This window comes from Podarcis vaucheri (assembly GCF_965113315.1).
Source record: "Podarcis vaucheri genome assembly, chromosome: 8".
In the NCBI taxonomy this organism is placed as follows: Eukaryota; Metazoa; Chordata; class Lepidosauria; order Squamata; family Lacertidae; genus Podarcis; species Podarcis vaucheri.
In genome coordinates this window covers 58,240,895-58,261,286 of record NC_138766.1, presented here as the reverse complement: position 1 = coordinate 58,261,286, position 20,392 = coordinate 58,240,895, and the positions used below count along the sequence as shown (strand labels likewise).

At 43.9% G+C, this 20,392-nt stretch overlaps 1 protein-coding gene across 2 annotated transcripts in view; it reads right to left on the bottom strand.

Moving 5' to 3' along the window:
* The window catches only part of NKAIN3 (sodium/potassium transporting ATPase interacting 3), a 196,962-nt gene extending 179,974 nt beyond the window's left edge, over positions 1 to 16,988 (bottom strand). For both annotated transcript variants that reach the window (XM_082234055.1, XM_082234054.1), the window contains exon 1: positions 16,466 to 16,988. In XM_082234055.1, the coding sequence (XP_082090181.1) occupies positions 16,466 to 16,519 (54 nt within the window). In that variant the 5' untranslated portion in view covers positions 16,520 to 16,988. The remainder of the gene's footprint in view (positions 1 to 16,465) is intronic.
* Between the last annotated feature and the right edge of the window lie 3,404 nt (positions 16,989 to 20,392).

Here is a 20,392-nt window from a genome sequence, read left to right as displayed (position 1 = left end):
CACTTTGGGTTCTTTTTTGCTTTCAAGTTCTTTGATTTACACCAATCAATACTTAACAGCAGCAAAAAATGAGAATAAATGCTCTCATCTTTAGGTAACTGGAAGTGGTGTCTTTCCAAAATATGAGAAAGGCAGTTTATTAAGGCAAAAGATTTCTCTAGCAAGCACTGCCAAGTCTCTTCAGTAGTTCACAAATGGCCACACTTCATTTTGCAGAAATTTTATGTGCTGGGGATGAAATTCTTAGAAAAATGCCATACAAATAAGGGTTTGATGTTGGAGGGGAACTGATGTTTGCAAAAGAACTGAAATGCAGAAGCAAGGAACCAAAGCAAAGCCTTTTCTTTATGCACAAGCCTATCACATGTCACATTAAATAAAAAATAAGCTATGAAAACCACACCAGCTCCTATTAAAAATAATTGGCATAAGCCAGATGACTGTTCTGAAGCACATGTGCAAATACATTTGCTCCTTTATTATACAGATTTGTGGAATCTGAGATATACTCTCTTATGTCTCAGAGAGCACAGCTGCAATTCCTTTTCTGCTAAGTGACCAAGGAATACATTGTATGACAAATTGCAGACTAACTGAATGACCCACATCCAGTTCTAGTGCTATATTTAAACAGCTTTAAAATATAAGCCAGAATCCATAGGCCTAAACACACATGCAAAGTAATTGCAAATGCATACATGCAGAGCAATTACATATGCATACTGTATGCATGCACACATGCTGATTTTCCATTTTAGAACAACCTAATATGTTCCAGATAGCCATCTAGCCTTGCTCTAGAAAGCAAGGTACAGTGGTACCTCGGGTTACAGACGCTTCAGGTTACAGACTCCGCTAACCCAGAAATAGTACCTCGGGCTAAGAACTTTGCTTCAGGATGAGAACAGAAATCGTGCTCCGGCGGCGTGGCAGCAGCAGGAGGCCCCATTAGCTAAAGTGGCGCTTCAGGTTAAGAACAGTTTCAGGTTAAGAACGGACCTCCGGAACGAATTAAGTACTTAACCCGAGGTACCACTGTACTGGGAAGGTTCTTGAACCAGGAGTCCCAGGAGTCAGCCTCCAGTGCCTTATATTCTGGACCATTAAATTGGTTTTGAAAACAGACCTGGGAGGCTTAGCTTTGAGCTTTGATACTCAAGTCTATAGTATCATGCAACCTGAGTCTCCAGTCAACTGACTCCAAAAGCATTTTTTTAAAAAAATTAATTGCACACGCAGAGCGCTGAAAAAGTGCTGGATAAGACAACTGTAGCAGCCATGGTCACCACCACCCTCCCTATTGCCCCTGAGCAACCCTGACATGTATCTCAAAGGTGAGGCACGATGATGCTGGAAACACCTCATCAAAGCAGAAGCCTGACCAAAAACTAAAGAAAAGGACCTCTCTTCTTTTGGGTGGGTGGCGATTACTGAAGTAATGAAGGGGATAGCTTGCCATAACCTCTAACCGCTTACTTTTAGGCCAACAGCTACAGGAGAAGTGGTCACTAGTCAGCATCAAAGGAGCACCACCACCTACAGTGCTCTGGGCATTCCATTTAAATTTTGTTGGGGGTGGGGAATTAAAGTTGCTAGAAGAATATGATGTGATACTCATCTTCTGTCAATGCCCACAGTACCACAAGCAAAAACAGCTTCCCAGCACCAGCTTCTACCTAATAAGACTGCAAGAAGAAGAGACAAGCCTCACAGGAAGCCATGAATAGCACCTTGCCAAGCACCCTCTTCAAAGCAGGACCCTGCCCTGAGCCGAGTGCCTCTCTATGCTCCATCAGATTGTTACTATTAATGTTTGATGTTTTATTATGTTTTTATGTGTTGGAAGCCACCCAGCGTGGCTGGGGCAACCCAGCCAGATGGGTGGGGTATAAATTAATAAATAATAATTGTCATCATCCTCATGTTTCCTCTTCCCTCCTTAATTCAACACTTTACATTAAATACAGGAAAGTGTGGTTACCAGGAGTAGAACAAACTAGCATGATAAACCATGGTTTGAAGTTGTTCAGGTCTTGGTTACCATAGTTTCCTGGATCAGATGTAATGGGAAACTATGGTCAATTAACCCAAGAAAAACTGAATCCTGGAATACTGAGAAGAGAATGGGCATTACAAATACAGATTGTGCAATCACATGGGTTTTGCAAGTTACAGCTGAAAACACTGAGATATATACATTCAAACCAGAACATACCCATGCGGTTATCAGAATTTTCCTGACAACTTGCTATTCAGCAGCTCCATCATTGAATATGCAGCACCAATATTATTTCTGTGGAACAACAACAAGTCAAACTAAAAGGCAAAGTAAAACTAATCTGAGTAGATCACTAGAGACAGTGCAAACTGAGTGAAGATTTTTTAAGGAGGTAGGCTCATTCACACCAGGTCATAATTGTTAGCCTAGTCAGCTTAATAGACATTGATGGGTACATCCCAGTTATATGAGGAAGAAATGTCAGCCATTAATAAATCCTAGGCTCCCGCTCTGACATCAGCACCAAACATGGCTTTAAGAAAATCACTTCTCTCATCTATAAAAGGAGCATAGTTATGATGCTTACTAGCCTGGTAGAGAGATGGGAGGATTAATTCATTAATATTTATAATGCAGCGAAGTATAAGCTACATAAACACAAACCATAACAAACAGATATCTTAAGTGGATGGCCTTTTCAATTATCTTAATACAAATGTGCTATATGAGGAAGCTGAGCAGCCCATGGTCCCTTCATTATCAATCATCTGCATGCAAATGGAGACTTAGTGCAATTTTCTACAGGACGTTCACTCTTAAGTCTTGTTAAGCAAGAGAGTTAACAATGCAATCCATCAAGCACAACCTCCATTCATTCAGGAGGAGGTAGCGGTGTCAGTTTGCTACAAACAAAAACAAAAAAAGAGTCTTGCAGTACCTTAAAGACTAAAAGAGTTATTGCATCATAAACTTTCATGGACTAGAATCCACTTGATCAGATGCATGAAGTGTTATACTCAGCTGGCAGATATATATTATATAGAGAGACTGTAAACAGTCAGGCCAAACACTTTGAAACGCAAGAGGCACAGTCCATGACATTACCATGCAAAGCTCAAATACAGACAAGATAAACATAGTAAAAATTAAGAGTGGCAACAATTAGCACTAACATTATCTTTCTACCTTCAGGAAGCTAATATAAAACCTGTATGTAGTGGGAAATAGGAGCAGCATGCATGAGCTTCATCCAAGTCTCAGCATTACCAGGCAATTCTCCCTACTGCACCTTGAAAAAATTTAAGGCACAAGCCACTAGAACGCCCTCACATATACAGTACAAGAGGACTTCTGTTGGGTAGTTTCCTTAGGCGACATAAATAAGAGATGCAGAATCGTATTTGCATTGGAAAGCTGCTTCCTTTTCCTTTCTCAACATTATTGTTTCATTTCTGCTATTGTTTTCTCTTTCCCCCCCTTCCACCCACCTCAAATCCGGCCTCTACAATTTCTGTTTCCATTCAAGCATTGATAATTACTTCCCAATGTGCTGTAACAAATGGCAACCATGATCTAGCCATTAAAATCTGTAATTGAAGTATTTCTGAGACATAGCAATTGCATGGTTTGCATTTATTTCCTGCCTGCATTTAATTAGATTGTTATCTGTCAATATGTACTAATATTTCATGTGTTATGTTTTAAAACGAACCATGCTGGTATGTGAAGGATAACATATGCCACTTAAGTGGAAAGACACTGACAAGTGTGGAGGGGGTGGGCAGCTGCAAGTTATAAACTTGGGCAAGTAGGGGTTGGAGGGGAGATCAGATGTTCTAGTAAACACGACCTCTCTCTGCCAAGACACATGGAATTTACCTTTATCTTATATGTAATTAAAACATTATTTTTAATACAATTAGAAACTCATCTATGGTAATTTTGATATAACTCACTTATTTGATGACATAGAAAGTCAACAAAGTTACACAACTTTTGCTTCTAATCTGTTTTCTTTCTCTCCCAACCATTTCCTGATCTTATCTATTTTATTTTACAGTACAGTGATACCTTGGGTTACATACGCTTCAGGTTACAGACTCCGCTAACCCAGAAATAGTACCTCGGGTTAAGAACTTTGCTTCAGGATGAGAACAGAAATTGTGTGGTGGCTGCGCAGCAGCAGCAGAAGGCCCCATTAGCTAAAGTGGTACCTCAGGTTAAGAACAGTTTCAGGTTAAGAACGGACCTCCAGAACGAATTAAGTTCTTAACCCGAGGTACCACTGTACTTAAAATATTTAAAAGCTTTCCAAACTTTTCATGTTGGTGACACACTTTTTAGACATGCATCATTTCTCAACACAGTAGTACTTCAGTTCCACATCATTTTGCGACACAGTAATTCAATTTTACCAGCAAAACAGAGGCTAAACTAACCACTTTCCAGCCCCGGAAGGAGCGTGGGGAGCATTCGCACGACACATAGTTTGGAAAGCTCTGCTCTCAAACAACCATAGACTGCCAGGCATTTTCAGTCCCCACACTATCCCAGTTTAATACAGGTGAGTGGCAACCGCTGAAAGCTGTGTGCCTATGTGTGATGGTATCTCAATTATTCTTTGTACAGTGCCATCAGTGAAGGAGCAGGAGACAAGAACATTCCCAAGCAAATCTGCCATTAACAGCTAGAAGTGATACCAGCTTTACAGAGCTGTGATAAAGCTGCTATAGCTCCTGGCTGTGAAAGGCAGATTTCCTTAGGAATATTCATACTTCCTGCTGAAAAGTTAAGTGTGTCACTAAAACAGCACCTGGTGCTCTTGCAAGAATCATTGAATAATGATTCTGGACAAATGTAGGTTCTGATTTTCTGAAAAAGAATGTTAACTATAAAGTCTGAGATTCTGATTGGATCAGAGAACACTAAACTGTGCTTCTCACAGTTTCTTTATAATGAAGCTCCCTAACAAAACTACAGCGTTAGCTGCCTACACCTACTTCCAATGTATATATTTCATCTACTTTAGTAGTCTATGAGACAAGACCAAAGGAGAACAGTAAAATCAGCATAATATGAGCAATAGGAAGATCTGGGAGCCTGAAGAGCTCTGTCACAGACATGCCCAGTTTTTGTTTTTGTTTTCAACAGATCTGAAGCTGAGCCGAAACAGCTATTGCCATTTCAGCTCTGTTAATTTTCTGAAAGATGACCAAGCCCTAAAGATTTTTAGATGCCCTACTAAAAGCTTCTAAAATAATTGCAGGCTAGTCTGGATGGCATAGCAACAGCAAGAAGACAATTCATAAGTCCAGCTCCCTCACCACAAAGTTGTCAGTGACAGATAACGTTCTAACACTAAAAGACTGGCACATATTATTAAAAGCAATCAAAGGTTTCTCTTTTTGACTTCTTAGACATTTTGCGGAAATGCTGGCCATTTAAAGATGAGAAAGTAAGGAGGGCCCTAGTGGGTCAACCCAAAAGGCCCACTTGTATTAGCATTCTGTTCTCACCAAATGCTATGCAAAGCCCACAAGCAGAAGATGAGCACAATCTCACTCTCCTCAGTTGTGATCCTCACCAACTGGTAACTAGGGACACATTGTTTTGGATACTGAACACTAGTAGATTTTTATTGTCGTTTTCCATGAATATTCCCTCCTGCCTAATGGCTAAATTTATTTGACTAGACTAATTGATCAAAACGTATTTTGTTGTGACCAATCAACTGAGAATCCTTTTTAATACAGGTATTTTTAAAGCTGCAAGTGGAAGGAATTCTCTTAAAATAACATTTCCCCTTTTGTCATGTGCATGAGAGAATGCCTTTTCTTTGGCACCTGCTATGACCCAGGTCCATAGATAGGCTGCCCCCTCAAAAAAAATAATACTGCTGTATTAGAGTTTTAAATAAATTCAATAGAGACAAATGCAGACTTCATCATTTAGCAGTAGAATGGGGAATCAAATGCACAGGTATAGCATGGGGGATACCTAGCTTGGCAGAAATGCATGTAAAAAAAGAATGTTGAAATTGTAGTTGGCACAATCACAACATGATGAGCAGTTTGCTGTTACTGAAATGAAGCCTACTATTAACATAATAAATGCATTAGTCTTTAAGGTTCCATGAAATTCTTGGGACAGGCAGATGAAAAAGTAAGGTGCTATCTGCACGTTGATGGCATTTCAGCCCCAAACCTCTGAATGACTTCTCCCAGCAGGTTCATTGTAGATGTTAAAAAGCATGGGCTTACTACCGATTAATGGTTCTTACTTGCTTGCAGTGATAGCAGGGGAAACCTCACTCAATATTTGTTTTACCATTAGGCGTGCAGAGTGCAACAAATCTGACAGGTGAACACAGAAATTATCTCTTTTTTTTGCAAAGGCAAGTTTACAGCAGTTACGGTATAAGCCTTTTCTGATTACAAGGCCGGATAGGATCAAAATCTGGGACACTTCTAGGAAAATCAATAGTGAGCTTGCTTTGTGTACATTCAAGATGATTTTGTATCCCGGGCATAAAAATAAATAGCAGCAGTAGGCAGCAGGAGTCTTCCAACAGCAGAGGGGGTTAAAAGAAGTATGAATAATGAGAACATACTTTTAGCCAGGCAAAATTGCTCGTATGTTAATAATAGATGACCCAAGATACGCAGCATGGTGTCAATATCTGTGAAACATTACAAAGTGAAACCCTCATAGTAGTGAAATGCTAGATAGTAGTGCTGGCAGGCTTGGTATGTTTGAAAGAAATCTTCCCCAGAGGATGATCCCAGTGTGTATGCTCAACCTCAACATTTTTAGATTAGAAAAAAACACAGTTCCTCCCCCACACCCAGCCTCCTGATGGTTCAATGACTTCATCTAATGGTCCTACCTAATAGTGCCTGCACTTACACAACCTATTCAGTGGCATGGTTACAGTAGTTAAGTGCCTTCTGAAAAGTACTAAACATTGCCATTTTCCATTGTTTCAAGTGAAGAGCTGCAAATGGAAGTTCTCTGAAGAATTAGGCTATAAGCCTCTCTGTTCCAGGCCCTTTATATACCGTAACTATGGGATATTATTTTGTGGGGCGGGGGACGCCTTAGACACTGGAAATAATGTGTAGCTATTTATGAAAGAAACAGAATTGCACTTGTAAACGGGCTGCTCCAGGTCTATCTGCATTCCTGGGGTTCAGTTCACTGCTTCAAAAAGCACTATTATTGTAATAATAATAATAATAATAATAATAATAATAATAATAATAATAATATTTATACCTTGCCCATCTGGCTGTGTTTCCCCAGTCACTCTGGGCGGCTTCCAACAAAATATTAAATATACAATAAAACATCAGCCCTAAACAGGGCTGCCTTCAGATCTCTTCTAAACATCAGATAGTTGCTTATTTCCTTGACATCTGGTGGGAGGGTGTTCCACAGGGCGGGCGCCACTACCGAGAAGGCCCTCTGCCTAGTTCCCTGTAAACTGCCCTGCGGTCATCAGATGAAGGGTGGTACAGTGGTACCTCAGGTTACATACGCTTCAGGTTACAGACTCCACAAACCCAGAAATAGTACCTTGGGTTAAGAACTTTGCTTCAGGATGAGAACAGAAATCGTGCTTTGGCGGCATGGCAGCAGCGGGAGGCCCCATTAGCTAAAGTGGTGCTTCAGGTTAAGAACAGTTTCAGGTTAAGAACGGACCTCCGGAACGAATTAAGTATGTAGCCAGAGGTACCACTGTATATGAATTTAATAAATAAGCGAACAAAAAATGAGTCCTCCTAATACATTCATTTTTTGAAAACCAAAAGAAGGCAAGAAACAACACTGTGGGCGAAAATGCCACAAAAGGCACATGAAGAGATATCATCACAACTAACCAGATACTGCCAAAAAAGTAGGGTCCAGCTCACAGAACACTCCTAAATGTGTCTACTCAGAAGCAAGTCCTACTTTCAATGGGGCTTTATCCAAGGTGAATGGATATAAGCAGGGCTGGGGAACTGACTTTCCAAGATGTTGCTGAACTACAGTTGCCACCTACCTTGACCACTGGCCATTCCTGCTGGGGCTGCTGGAATCCCACATCTGGAGGGCCATAGATTCCCTGTTTCTAGGATAAGGGAAATGTATCACACACTAGTTCTGATTGGCATGTTGCCCCATATGTATTGATTTCAGTAAGTCCAAATTGAGTTCTGCAAATAAAGGGGACTGCCTTGATTTATAGTGCATTAGCTTGGTTGGTAGAGCATGAGACTTTTCATCTCAGAGTCATGGGTCCAAGCTCCACACTGGGTAACAGATTCCTGCAGTTTAGGGGGGTTGGAATAGATGATTCTCGTAGTCTCTTCCAACTCTACAATTCTGTGTTTCTGTGGAAAAATAGTCCTTAAAATCAGCTAGTTGGTGGAAATCACATGTTTGGCACAGTTAAAATAATCCATGCATGTTGGTAACTATTTAATTCCAAGCAAAAAAATTAAAAAGGAAGCTTTTTCACATTCACTGTATCGTACATGATGCAGCATGACTTTAGCAATATGAACTAATAGTCTCCTCCTCCATGACTGTTCTGGATATGGTTACAGATAGGTAGCCGTGTTGGTCTGCCATAGTCAAAATAAAAAATTCCTTCCAGTAGCATTTTTGTTCTGGATATGTTGAATGTTTGGATTGGGCAATGCTGTAAATTTCTCAGATGTTAACTCCAGCATCTAATTTATTATTTGGCTTGTTTTATTATCCCTAACTGGGGTCACTGCATTCAGCAAATGGCTATTTTCTATGCATTCTCTGTTGATAAACAGCAGAACTGAGATATGTGCAATAAATCTTAACTATAGTTCCATATCTGAGAAAATAGTAAGGCATAATATGAGTGACAATGTTAGCAATTCTATCTTTAAAATGAGAATGAGCAACGTAATCACAGAGGAAGAGCTGCACCCAAAGTATATACTATACTCAATATGTTGAAGGTCCCTTGCGGGAGTGGGGGAGGGGGGTAGAGGATAGTTTCACAGAAACTGCCAAAAGGCACAGATTCCTAGCAAGATCATAAGGATATAACTGAGTGCAAGCAGCCAAGAAAGCAAATAAAAGATCACACTAAAAACTGTGATATTGCCTCTAGCATTGCTCTGGCATAGGGAATTGCAATTCGTGGTCAGAGAAACAGAATATAATTCTAAATTCTCTTATACCTCCTTGAGAAAAGAAAGCTTTAAATTAAGGTTACCAGATTTTTTTCCATGAATCCAGGGACACTTTTCAACTTCAATTGATTTTGTATGGGGCCTGATTTGTAAATCCGGGGATTGTAAATTCCCACCTACAGTCTAAAGCTTCTCAATTGGAATACAGGCTGGCCTCCTTCTCTGCTGGAAGTACAAGCCTGAAATTTGAATCAGTTCTCCAGATAACCTCCACCCAGAAAACGGGGACGTCTGGTAACTGGTAACCTTACTTTAAATTATTTTGATGTAATCAGATTCACAATTTCATCGAAGGGCTTGCTTGCATGCCCATTTAATGGAATAAAGAATAAATATCTCAAGAGTAATCACTTTCCATATTTTGGACAGAAATGCTTTGACTTGTCTTAGGGTAGAATTGCATATTCTAAGAAATATGGAGCTGATGCTGAAAACAGCAGCTCTAAGCTACCCTCTGCCCTTCTGTCATGAACAACAGCTTACCCTGGCAACACAAAGACATGACATTTCACCCCCTTCACAGGAGGGAGTCAGGGAATGGACAATCTACCATCAACTGACCTAGAACTTCCAACATCACATGGTTTAGTCAGATGATATTTATTGTTTTCTAATCAGACATTATAATATATATGAATGGAGGCAAAATAAAAAGTTTTAAACCCAGATTTTGTTTCTAGGTTCCCAAGACAGTGAAGTCAAACATCTTCAATTAACTCTCCTTACATTTCCTTGAAGCCCTTTGCATTTAAAAAAAAATGTAATTATTTAAATTTTGGTTACAGGGGAGTACAGCCATATCTCCTAGATATTCACAGCTGTGTCTGAATTTATGAATATAAATAAAACATTTAATGTACACTGTAAAGAAAGATTACCTCAATGGAGTGAATTATTCAGTGGCAAAAATTATTTGAAAAAGAAGCAAAGAGAGGTTACTTTTTGTAAATGCAGCACTACAATATATACACTTTTCTGCAACTCAGATGTAAATTAACAAGAATATGATCTAGTTCTTACATACAACACAGGAGTAATTCCTATTTCTCATCTGAGCTTTTTTAGGCTGACAAAGGTGCCATCTTCTGAAGCACATTGAGGGGACCCAACCATGCCTGGCTCCAGCAATGGGGGAGCCTGCCCCCCTCAAAAAACAACAACACTGAGGGGGTCTACAGCGCCTTCAACCCCCTGGAGCCAGCACCTTTGGTAGGTGGATCTCATGTGTAAAAGCTCCTCCATACAATAAGTCTTAGAATCTAGAAGTCAAGAAGAAAGCTCTTCTCCCTGGCATCTTGCTTTCAATGTAGAGGACTCTGTATATCTATTTCTTTAGCGTAGAGAACATTTAAGTCACACAAATTCCCACCTGCAGTCTAAAGCTTCTCAACTGGAATACAGGTTGGCCTCCTTCTCTGCTGGAAGTACAAGCCTGAAATTTGAATCAGTTCTCCAGATAACCTCCACCAGACACCCATTTGCACTTGAAGACACCCTGGTCCAAAGGGATGATTCCAACAGCAATTTGCAACACAGAAAGTTGACTATAGCAATTTACTCTGCACAACACACTAGGAACCATCTTTGGGCATATACAAGCCTGAAATCATGAAGGGAATGTAAAGTCTAAATTAACTCATCCACTGATACAGCTAGAGTGACAAAGCAGCGATTTCCATCAATTTTAAGCTATTGCAATTGAAGAAATTCCTGTCATATATATGGATGTGTCTGTTCAGAGGTTACATTTGCCACATTCCTGGAACAGTCAGTTTACCTCAAGTGGGCCCAATTTTAACTGAAAGCATAACTATGCATGTCTACTTAGAAGTAGTCCCATTGTGTGCATAGGTCTGCTATGTGTCTAAACCATATGCCGGGGGGGGGGCGGGGAGATGGGACAGATGAGGGAGAATATTAACTCCAGCTTGAAAAGAAAGAGGATGGCTACTAGCCGAATCTTAGCAAAGGATAGGTACTCCGGCAGATTTGCTTTTGCTTTCTACCCTACAGAAGTAAAGGAACCTTGGTGTTAAAACATTTATCCAAATAACACTTTGTAATTATGTTAAGAGAAATGTTGCCTTCAAGAGTTATTTGAACTGAGCTTTATTTGACAAGGAAATATGCTTAATTCACAAGTGCCTACTTTTTATAGGTTGTCATCAACATTTTTTCTTTTTCAGTGCATTTGCATGTATTGAACTGGACTTTTCAGATAGAAGAGAGAGGAAGAGCAAAAAGATACATCAACCCTGCACTGAGCAAATGCAGGGGAAATCATACCCAGCTGTTGTATGTACCAAATAATTAGCTGAGAGCAAAAGAAGGTGCTAGGTCAGAGGCAGACAACCATTCTGGCTCAAGGCCTGTAGTGGGCTCATGTGCTTGCACACAATAGAGGGCAATCCCTTCGCGCACACCCCCCCCCCCTCCCAGATGACTGGCACTGACAATCAAGATCTCCACAGCCTACCAAGCAGCTGCATGGTGGGCTAAAGGGAGCGAAACTGTGATGAGAAGACACAACAAGGAGAGAGTGTGTGTCACCCTTGTGTGCCTCACTTCCCATGGGAGCCACACTGCCTTCAGCCCAGGAAACAGATGCTTTGGCAGACTGGGGTTGGGGAGCAGGTGGCAAGGTGAAATTGGGCAATCTGCGGATACAGCCTCTGTGGGACACACGAAGCTGACATGTGCTAGGAATTCTAGTATTAACTATACATTATATTATATAGCTTACAAATGGACCAAGGCAGCAGTGGCATAGCGTGGGGGGTGCAGGGGGGGCCGGCCGCACCGGGCGCAACATCTGGGGGTTAGGGTTAGGGGGCGCAAATCCACAGGTTACGGGGCGCAAATCCACGGGTTAGGGGACGCAAATTACTTGCCTTGCCCTGGGTGCTGACAACCCACGCTACGCCACTGCAAGGCAGTAATACTGTGCTCCTTAGTCGTGACTGAGATTTGCCACTTCACCTCCAATTCTTGATTTCTGATCTGCCCTCTTCCAAATTACACAAATGTATGTTGACATTTGGGCTGATATGAAAACAACTGTTGTGGTTGGTTTTTTACATTCTGTTACCAAACACAAACATCTAGATCAATATTGTCTTTGAAGTAGCAAAGTGACTTTTAAAATTATGCCCTAAAAGACTGTAACAGTTCTCATTTGTACCTATACCTATACACAGTCTCAAAAACCACTACACAGTTGGAGAAATGAAGGTTTAGAGCAGCTGATCTCAATTCCCATCCCTACTTGAAAATTGTTGGGGGTCTTGACAGACCACTTAATAAACTTCTTTTTATTCAGCACCAACACTTACATTTAAAAAGTGCAATATTATGAAAACCGTCAGTCCTATCCCAGACTACTGAGAAATGCAAATGGTAATTTTTAATGAGAAAAATATTAGACTGCGCCAGCATTGTATTATGAAAGTCACAGGCCCTAGTTCAAGTTCTTGTTAGCCTGTTTGATAAATCCAGTCCTGTCAAAAGAGCCTTGATCTCCATTGTCACTAAATATTAAAGTAATACAGGGCCAAGTACACATATTATTAACAGCTCTGCAACTTTCCTGCAGACCAGTACAGTGGTACCTTGGGTTACATATGCTTCAGGTTACAGACTCCGCTAACCCAGAAATAGTACCTCAGGTTAAGAACTTTGCTTCAGGGTGAGAACAGAAATCGTGCTCCAGCGGCGTGGCGGCAGCGGGAGGCCCCATTAGCTAAAGTGGTGCTTCAGGTCAAGAACAGTTTCATGTTAAGAACGGACCTCCGGAGTGAATTAAGTATGTAACCAGAGGTACCTCTGTAGTCTCTGTGGACCATAATTTGAGGAGCTCTAGTTTAGAGAATTTACCACTCCATTTGCATTCACTTCCAACAGCTTGGATACACTTTCCACCCACATATGCCTATAATGTGAAGATAATAGATATGAAAGCAGCAAGGAAATTTTACTACTACATGTGAATGGAGACATTGTTTTCCCATTCTCAGCATAACTTAAAAGGAAAATTATAGAGTTGGGGCTTGTTAAAATCAAAAGGAGGGAGATGTAGAACTGGAGCAACAGAATCATGCTGAAATAAAGTTGGTTATCACATTAGAAATTATATTCTTCTTGTCCTTACATTGAACACTGAATACATATCTGTAGCTTAGTATGATTCAGTCTAAGTACAGAGTTCTCAATAGGAGAGCAATTGTACTACTTAAAACTGGTTTGAAGGGATTTCCATTCCAGACAATAGAAAAGTCTATACATGTGTATATCATTTTTGAAATAGACATTACCCATGGAGCTGTGAGTTGCACACAGCCATATGGCACACTTGCCCAATACACAATTGGCAATTCCGTGTTTACAAAGAATGGCAAACTGCCTGAATGCTCAGGTGATGTCTACATATTTTTGTTTCTAATAGTCACATAAAACTGTGGACTTTTTATATAGAATCTTCTTCATCTACATTGTTGATGATTTTGTTGCATTGGAAGGGATTCCAAGGGTCATCTAGTCCAACCCCTGGCGAACAGGCATTCTGTTATAGCAACTGTAACCAAGGCTTAAGGTGCCATTTGTCCCCTAGCTTGTGCATCTGGGTTTCTAACACTGCTGTATAATTCATTCCATTTTATGACAACATCCAGGGCACTTCAGATGTCAGCTACAGTTATGCCATACTCTCCTACTGCCTCTCTTGAAACAGCTCCAGCCGCCATTGGAAAATTAATACTAATCAGAGATAAATACACCACCTAGTACAAGTACAACCAACAGGAGCCATTTAGGGAAAGCACAGTTATCACCAATCAATTTTATCTGTATATTTTTATACTGTTTAATATGATAATACATATATACAAGCAGTTAAACAGAATCAATACAAAACAATATTCAATAGAACTTCTTAAAAATTAGATCAAAACATACCATGTGATTATTCCACAAGGACATTATGCTGTGCCACAACAAAAACTCATGAAATACTCTGCTTTTGTTTCCTTAACCCTGCCTATTTATTCCAGAGCAAGCACTTGAACCTTGTTAGCCCCTGCCTATTATCAAGAGGAAAACCGTACTGTGTGCACAAGCTATCAAGTTAATAGAACTGAAACAATGTTCTACAACAGGGATGGGGAACCTGTAGCCCTCCAGATGTTGCTGGACTCCAACTCCCATCCAGTCCAGCCAGTCATAGGTTGAACCACAAGATATCCACAATTGTTCCACAGCAGCTAAAGACCAATAAACTGTGGAAGGAGCCATGCTCTTTTAGGCTGCAATTCTATCAACTGACATAGGAGTAAGCCCCATTAGGGACATAGGAAGCTGCCTTACATGGAGCCAGAGCATTGGGTCCATTGAGCTTTGCACTGTCTGCATTGACACTGTCTTCAGGGTTTTAAGCAAGGTTCTCTCCCACCTCTATCCACTCAAGGAATGGAGCTTGGGACCTCCTGCATGCAGAGCAGATGCTCTACCAATGAGCTGTAGTCCCTTTCCATCTCAATGAGTCTGAGTTCAGAGTCAAATCTTTCGACAGATATTTGCACTCAGTGGCGTAGCGTGGGTTGTCAGCACCCGGGGCAAGGCAAGTAATTTGCGCCCCCTAACCCGTGGATTTGCGCCCCCTAACCCGTAAGCCCCAGATGCTGCGCCCGGTGCGGCCAGGCCCCCCTGCACCCCCCACGCTACCCCACTGTTTGCACTGGAATAGTTATATCAGCTTCAACAAGGAATGGAAACCCAACAAGTAGAAATGAAGCTATATGCCACAGAGGCGTGCACACACACAGTCAGGGCAAACCAAGGGTGAGACTGTATGCACCATACAGCATGAACCAGGTCCTTTGCCATGCAGCCACAGTGGACCTAGAGCAAAATATTCATCTCAGTGGTGCTATCAACCGAATACACAGAAAGCTCTCTTCATTTTATCTCGTTTGAAAGAAACAAAGCAGTGACTCTTGATAACATGAACACCAAGTGTCAAACCCAAACAAAAGCAGCCCTTTGACAACAGCCTTTAAATGATGTTACAAATTGCAACTTCAGTAGGGGGAGGAACATGTCTCAGCTGTGAGCAGAGGTAAGATTTCATATTTGAGCCACAAAGCCATCAAAAGGCATGCAGTACCCCCCATCAGGTGCTTCCGGAACACCTTGACCTCACATTGATCATGAAGTGGTTTTAATAGCCAGTTGTCAAGTTGATACAATGGGAACAAACAAGGTTTCCATAGAACTGTGCAACATTTAAATATCTGATTTAAGCACTCTGCAGGGGAGAGAGGAAATCTCTTCCTCCCGCCAGACAGACACTTCAAACTGCCTTGAAATGAAGCCAGAATGAAAATCCACCTTCAAAGTGCAGGATGTGCAGAAATAAAAAAACGGTACACAAGAGACAAAAAAAAAAAAAGAAAGGGATGGGTGGGGAATTAGACAGCATTACCTGGAGTCCTCCTTTACAATGGGAAAGCACTATCATCCAATGAACATAAAAACGGGGAGGGGGGACCTAGCATACTTCGTAGCGAACACAATTGACTACTTGCAAATATATACACGCTGTCTAACTCTAAGCGCAATGAGCACCAGAACTGTCATTGCTTTTGATCTTATGGGCAACACGCAGTGGCTTTTCTAGAAATCGTTATTCCCTAGGCGATGGAAAAGCTTTACGAGCCACGCGGCATGAAAAGGCCCTCGGTCCTCACATCGCTTGCCGAGGGCGGAGGGAGGCCGTGGCAGCTGCTAAAGAGCCGTGTGGCTCCAGGGGGCGATCCTGCGAGGCAACTCCGACATGCACGGGCGAATCAAGCGACTCTGCCAAGCGCGGGCAGCGGTAATTGACCTTCTGGGAGAGGGTTCGCGCTGCCGGACGGACTTCCCAGCTCCCCGGCCAGAGCGAGGCCAGCAGGAGGAGGGGCTGGGAAGGGAGCTGCCCCCCACACACCTGGGACAGCGGCTGCGAGGCTGGACTCGCCAGCCTCCCGGGGTCAGTTGCAGGAGAGTTGAGGCTGCTGGCGGAGCGCGAGGCAGATCAGCTCTCCAGCTGCAGCTTGCAGGAGGATCCGTCTCATCTGGGCTGCAGGGCGGGCGGGATTTAAGGGGAAATCGATACCAGACCTGGGTGGGTGGGAAGATAGAATAGGGAGGCGAGACACCGAGAGCGAGAGGGTCCCGCCCGCCCCCCGCGATCCTTCGCCAAAGGGCAGCTACTCACCAGCTGCAGCGTGCAGAGGAAGATCAGCGTGCAGCGCCCCGAGCAGCAGCCCATGGTGGAAGGCAAGGGGGCGAGACGCCGGCCGGCCGGCAGCGCCGCTCCCGCCTCGTTCCAGCGGCCCCTCGCGCTCAGCGCATCCGGACGGAGCCCCTCGCCGCCCTCGCCTCGTGCGCCGGCCAAATCCCTTTGTTCGCGCCTCAGGAGGAGGAGGAGGAACGCGAGGAAGAGGCGGCGGTCGTCCCCTCCGTCTCAGCCCCGGCGAAGGCGTTCAGGAGGGCAGCCTGGCCGCCGCCGCCGAGCGAAGCATCCGGCGCTGGCGAAAGCTGCGGGGCGGTGGGCGTGGGGCTGCTGCCGGGGCCGGCGACGCGCGCGCGCCTCTGGAAAGCCAGCCTATGAATGGGACTTCGGAACTGAGGCGCCCGCGGCGGGGGTGGGAGTGGGAATTGCCAATGCTTCCGCGAGTGAAGAAGCGGGAAGGGCTGGCAGCAGGTGCCCAGGGAGTGAGGGGAGCCGAGGGCGGGCAGCTGGCAAACGGCGAGGGGCGCTCGCCTCCTCGAGGGGGGCTCTTGTCGAGCGAGGCGGGGCTTCTCCAGTTTAGGGTCTCCGAGGGGAAAAGGCAGGAGCCGCAGCCGGGACTCGCGCGCCTCGCAGGCGGCGCGAGGAGCTAAAGCGGACACCGAGGTGCGCGGGGAAGCGGCGTGATTGGCGCGCTGCTCCTCCCAGGCTCCGAGCCAGCGCTCGCGCCCACCGCGGCTCTCCCCGGGAAAGTTGAACGGCGTGGCGAAGAAGAGAGCCGGATTGGCTCGGAGGGAGAGTGAGGGGCGGGGCGCTCCCTCCCTTTACCCTCGAGGAGAAAAGAAAGGAATGAAGGAAGGTGTCTTGGACAGTATTCGGAGGGCTCCGGGAAAGCGACGCCTTCGGAACGCAATAGCATCATTTTAAAAAGTGTGAATGAGCAAGAAAAAGTGAAAAGTAGCTCTCATCATTCTCTCGGCCCAGCCTATACTTTGTAGGACGGCGTGGTTTTGTTTCAGAAATAGATAAATTTCGTCACTCAGCAGTGCAATCCTATGCCCGCCTACTCAGAAGTAAGGGTCGTTGACTTCCATGGCGCTTTCTCCCAGGAAAGTGTGTCTAGGAATTCATCTTCAGCCAGGGAACATTAGATCAACTTCTAATATCCATTCTAACATGAACCCCCAAACGCAGGGAAAGTGTGGCAATCTTTATAGTAGAAAACTGGAGGTTGATTTTAGGAAGTCAGCCCAGCAGGGGTGCCAACTTGAATAAAATATTGGGGTGGTCCAAGTAAGTCCCACCCCTCCTAATCAATCCTATGACATGGTGGCTGTTTGGTGTTCATTCTTGTGTTGGGTTTTGGTGGATACTTTTATCTTTTTAGATGATTAAAACAACAACAATGCTGTCCCTATATGCCTATTGCATTCTTACTACTTTAAGAAATGCTTGGTTATATATTTTCCTTCCTTAATTTTATTTCTTGTCCTGTAAATCGCTTTGGGACTTCAGCTGGTTGAGAGAAGCAATCAACTAATTTAATACACCAAACTCAAATAAACTTCTGGGGCAGATGCCTCTGGGAACTGTTTGCTCATGTTTTTATGTGTGATATGCTGTAAACCAGATAAGGTGGCTAAATGTATACAGAGACTGATACGCTGTGTGCCTGCAGATCAATGCTTGGATGGTCTCACCTTGGGTAGGGTCTAGTTGGGCTATGGTCCCTTGGCAACCCTATCAATTTTAGAGTTTCCTATTGCATAAAATATGTGCTGCAAAATCCTCTCTCTCAGTAATTGCCTTTGCTGTCCTTTCATTCCTCTGAACTAATTATTCTGTTGTCGGTCCCGTCTGGATGCTCTGGGCTGGTGCTCCGATTCGTAACTCCTTCTCTTTAGCCATTTAGTGGGAGGAGGAGAGTGAGATGGGAAGTTGGGAATTTTTCCATGGCAACGCCTTTGTGCCGTCACCACCAGACGGATTAAGGCGATCACAGGTTCCCGTGTTCAGTTTTGAAAAGACCCCCGGGGAGAAGGGCTTAGCCCAATGAATAATTTAATTTGGCAAGGGTAAAATGAATTGGACTGCTGCCAAATCGAATGCCTGCATAAAAAGATGAGGGGTGACAACCTCTCCTGCCTGAGTCACAGTCCTGAGGGCCTGAACCTCAATCCATTCAAGTGAGGAGGAGCTTTTCCACCATATTCTAGTAGCTTTAGAACACAATCAGTGGCGTAGCGTGGGTTGTCAGCACCCGGGGCAAGGCAAGTAATTTGCGCCCCCTAACCCGTGGATTTGCGCCCCCTAACCCGTGAATTTGCGCCCCCTAACCCTAACCCCCAGATGTTGCGCCCGGTGCGGCCGGCCCCCCCTGCACCCCCACGCTACGCCACTGAACACAATGTAGGACTTCTGCATGGTGTGAAGAAAGTGGATAGGGAGACATTTTTATCTGTCTCCCATAATCAGTGGTGTAGCTAGCCGCTCGGGTGCCCGGTGTGGCACATGTGTCCTGTAGCCAGGGGGTGAGGCGAGCCAGGGTGTGCAGCCAGGGGTTGAGGGTGAGCCAAGGCAGGGCATGCTGCGTGGAGCCTCTCTGCAGTCCCCCCTCAGCTGTAGAGTGGCTGAGCCGGTGGGCAGACACAAGCCCCGCACAGCTCGAAAAAGCAGCACAGAGCTTGCAGGCAGTCCACCCGCCACCTCCCCCTCAGGAGAGACGCATGGCTCAGGCACGCTGGAGTGCCCCCCGCCTCACCTAGCTCCAGTGGCGTACGAAAGGGGTGTGTGTGGGAGTTGTTGTTTATTAAAGTGTTGTGAGCCCAATTTTTAAATTTGTTTTAAAAACATATATTTTCACCATTTTGTCACCCCCTCAGTGATGACACCAAGGGCAGCCTGCACCCACTGCACCCCCATTCCTACACCACTGATCATAATACTTGAGCTCAGGGCCATCCAGTAAAGATTCAGGCAAAAGGACAGAAGGAACTACTTCACACAGCACATATTTAAACTCTAAAATTGGCTCCCACAAGAGGCAATGATGACCACCAACTTGGATGGCTTTCAAAGAGGATTAGACAAATTGATGGAAGACAAGGCTATCAGTGGCTACTAACTGAAATAGCTATGATCTACCTCTGCAGTTGGGGACTGTGTGCCTCTGAATCTCACTTCCTAGGAACCACAAGCTGAGAGAATACTGTTGTGCTTATGTCCTGCTTGTGGGCTTCCCATAGGCCTCTGGTTGACCGCTGTGGGCATAGGATGCTAGATGAGCATCTTTGGCCTGATCCAGCAGGGCTTTTTTATGCTGGGGGTGAGAGTTTGATTGCAAGATTATGAGCCTCCAGCACACTGGCCTTCATTTACACCACCGTTAAAACAAAGTGGTGATCCACAGACCACCAAGCCATCAGCTGTTGGTCTCTGCTGACTCCACCCAATCCAGGTGGATTGCACATTGCACATTGGGGCAGGGGGAGGAATTGCCAGTCCATCGCATCAGAGAGTTTGAGAAGCACTGACTTATGTTATGCATTGCATTTAAGGCCATCACCAGGGACAAATGGTATGATGAATAGGGAATGATGGAGAAGATAAAAAATGGAAGGGAGGAGGAAAATTAAATGTTGCTAAGCTGCCACACTGTGATAGCGATGGTGAAAGGCTGCTTTTTTGAAGGGGAAGATCAGGTACAGAAGACCCTTTCTACAACCTGAATGGTCAAATGAGCTGATAAATATGGTTCTCTGTCCACCTGCCCTGTGCAAATATTTTATTTTATATTTTGTTTTGTTTATTAAATTTGTATACTGCCCTATACCCGCAGGTCTCGGGGAGGTTCACAGGATAAAATAGACTAAATAACACTGTTTTCCACACTCTTTTCATGTGGACACAGAA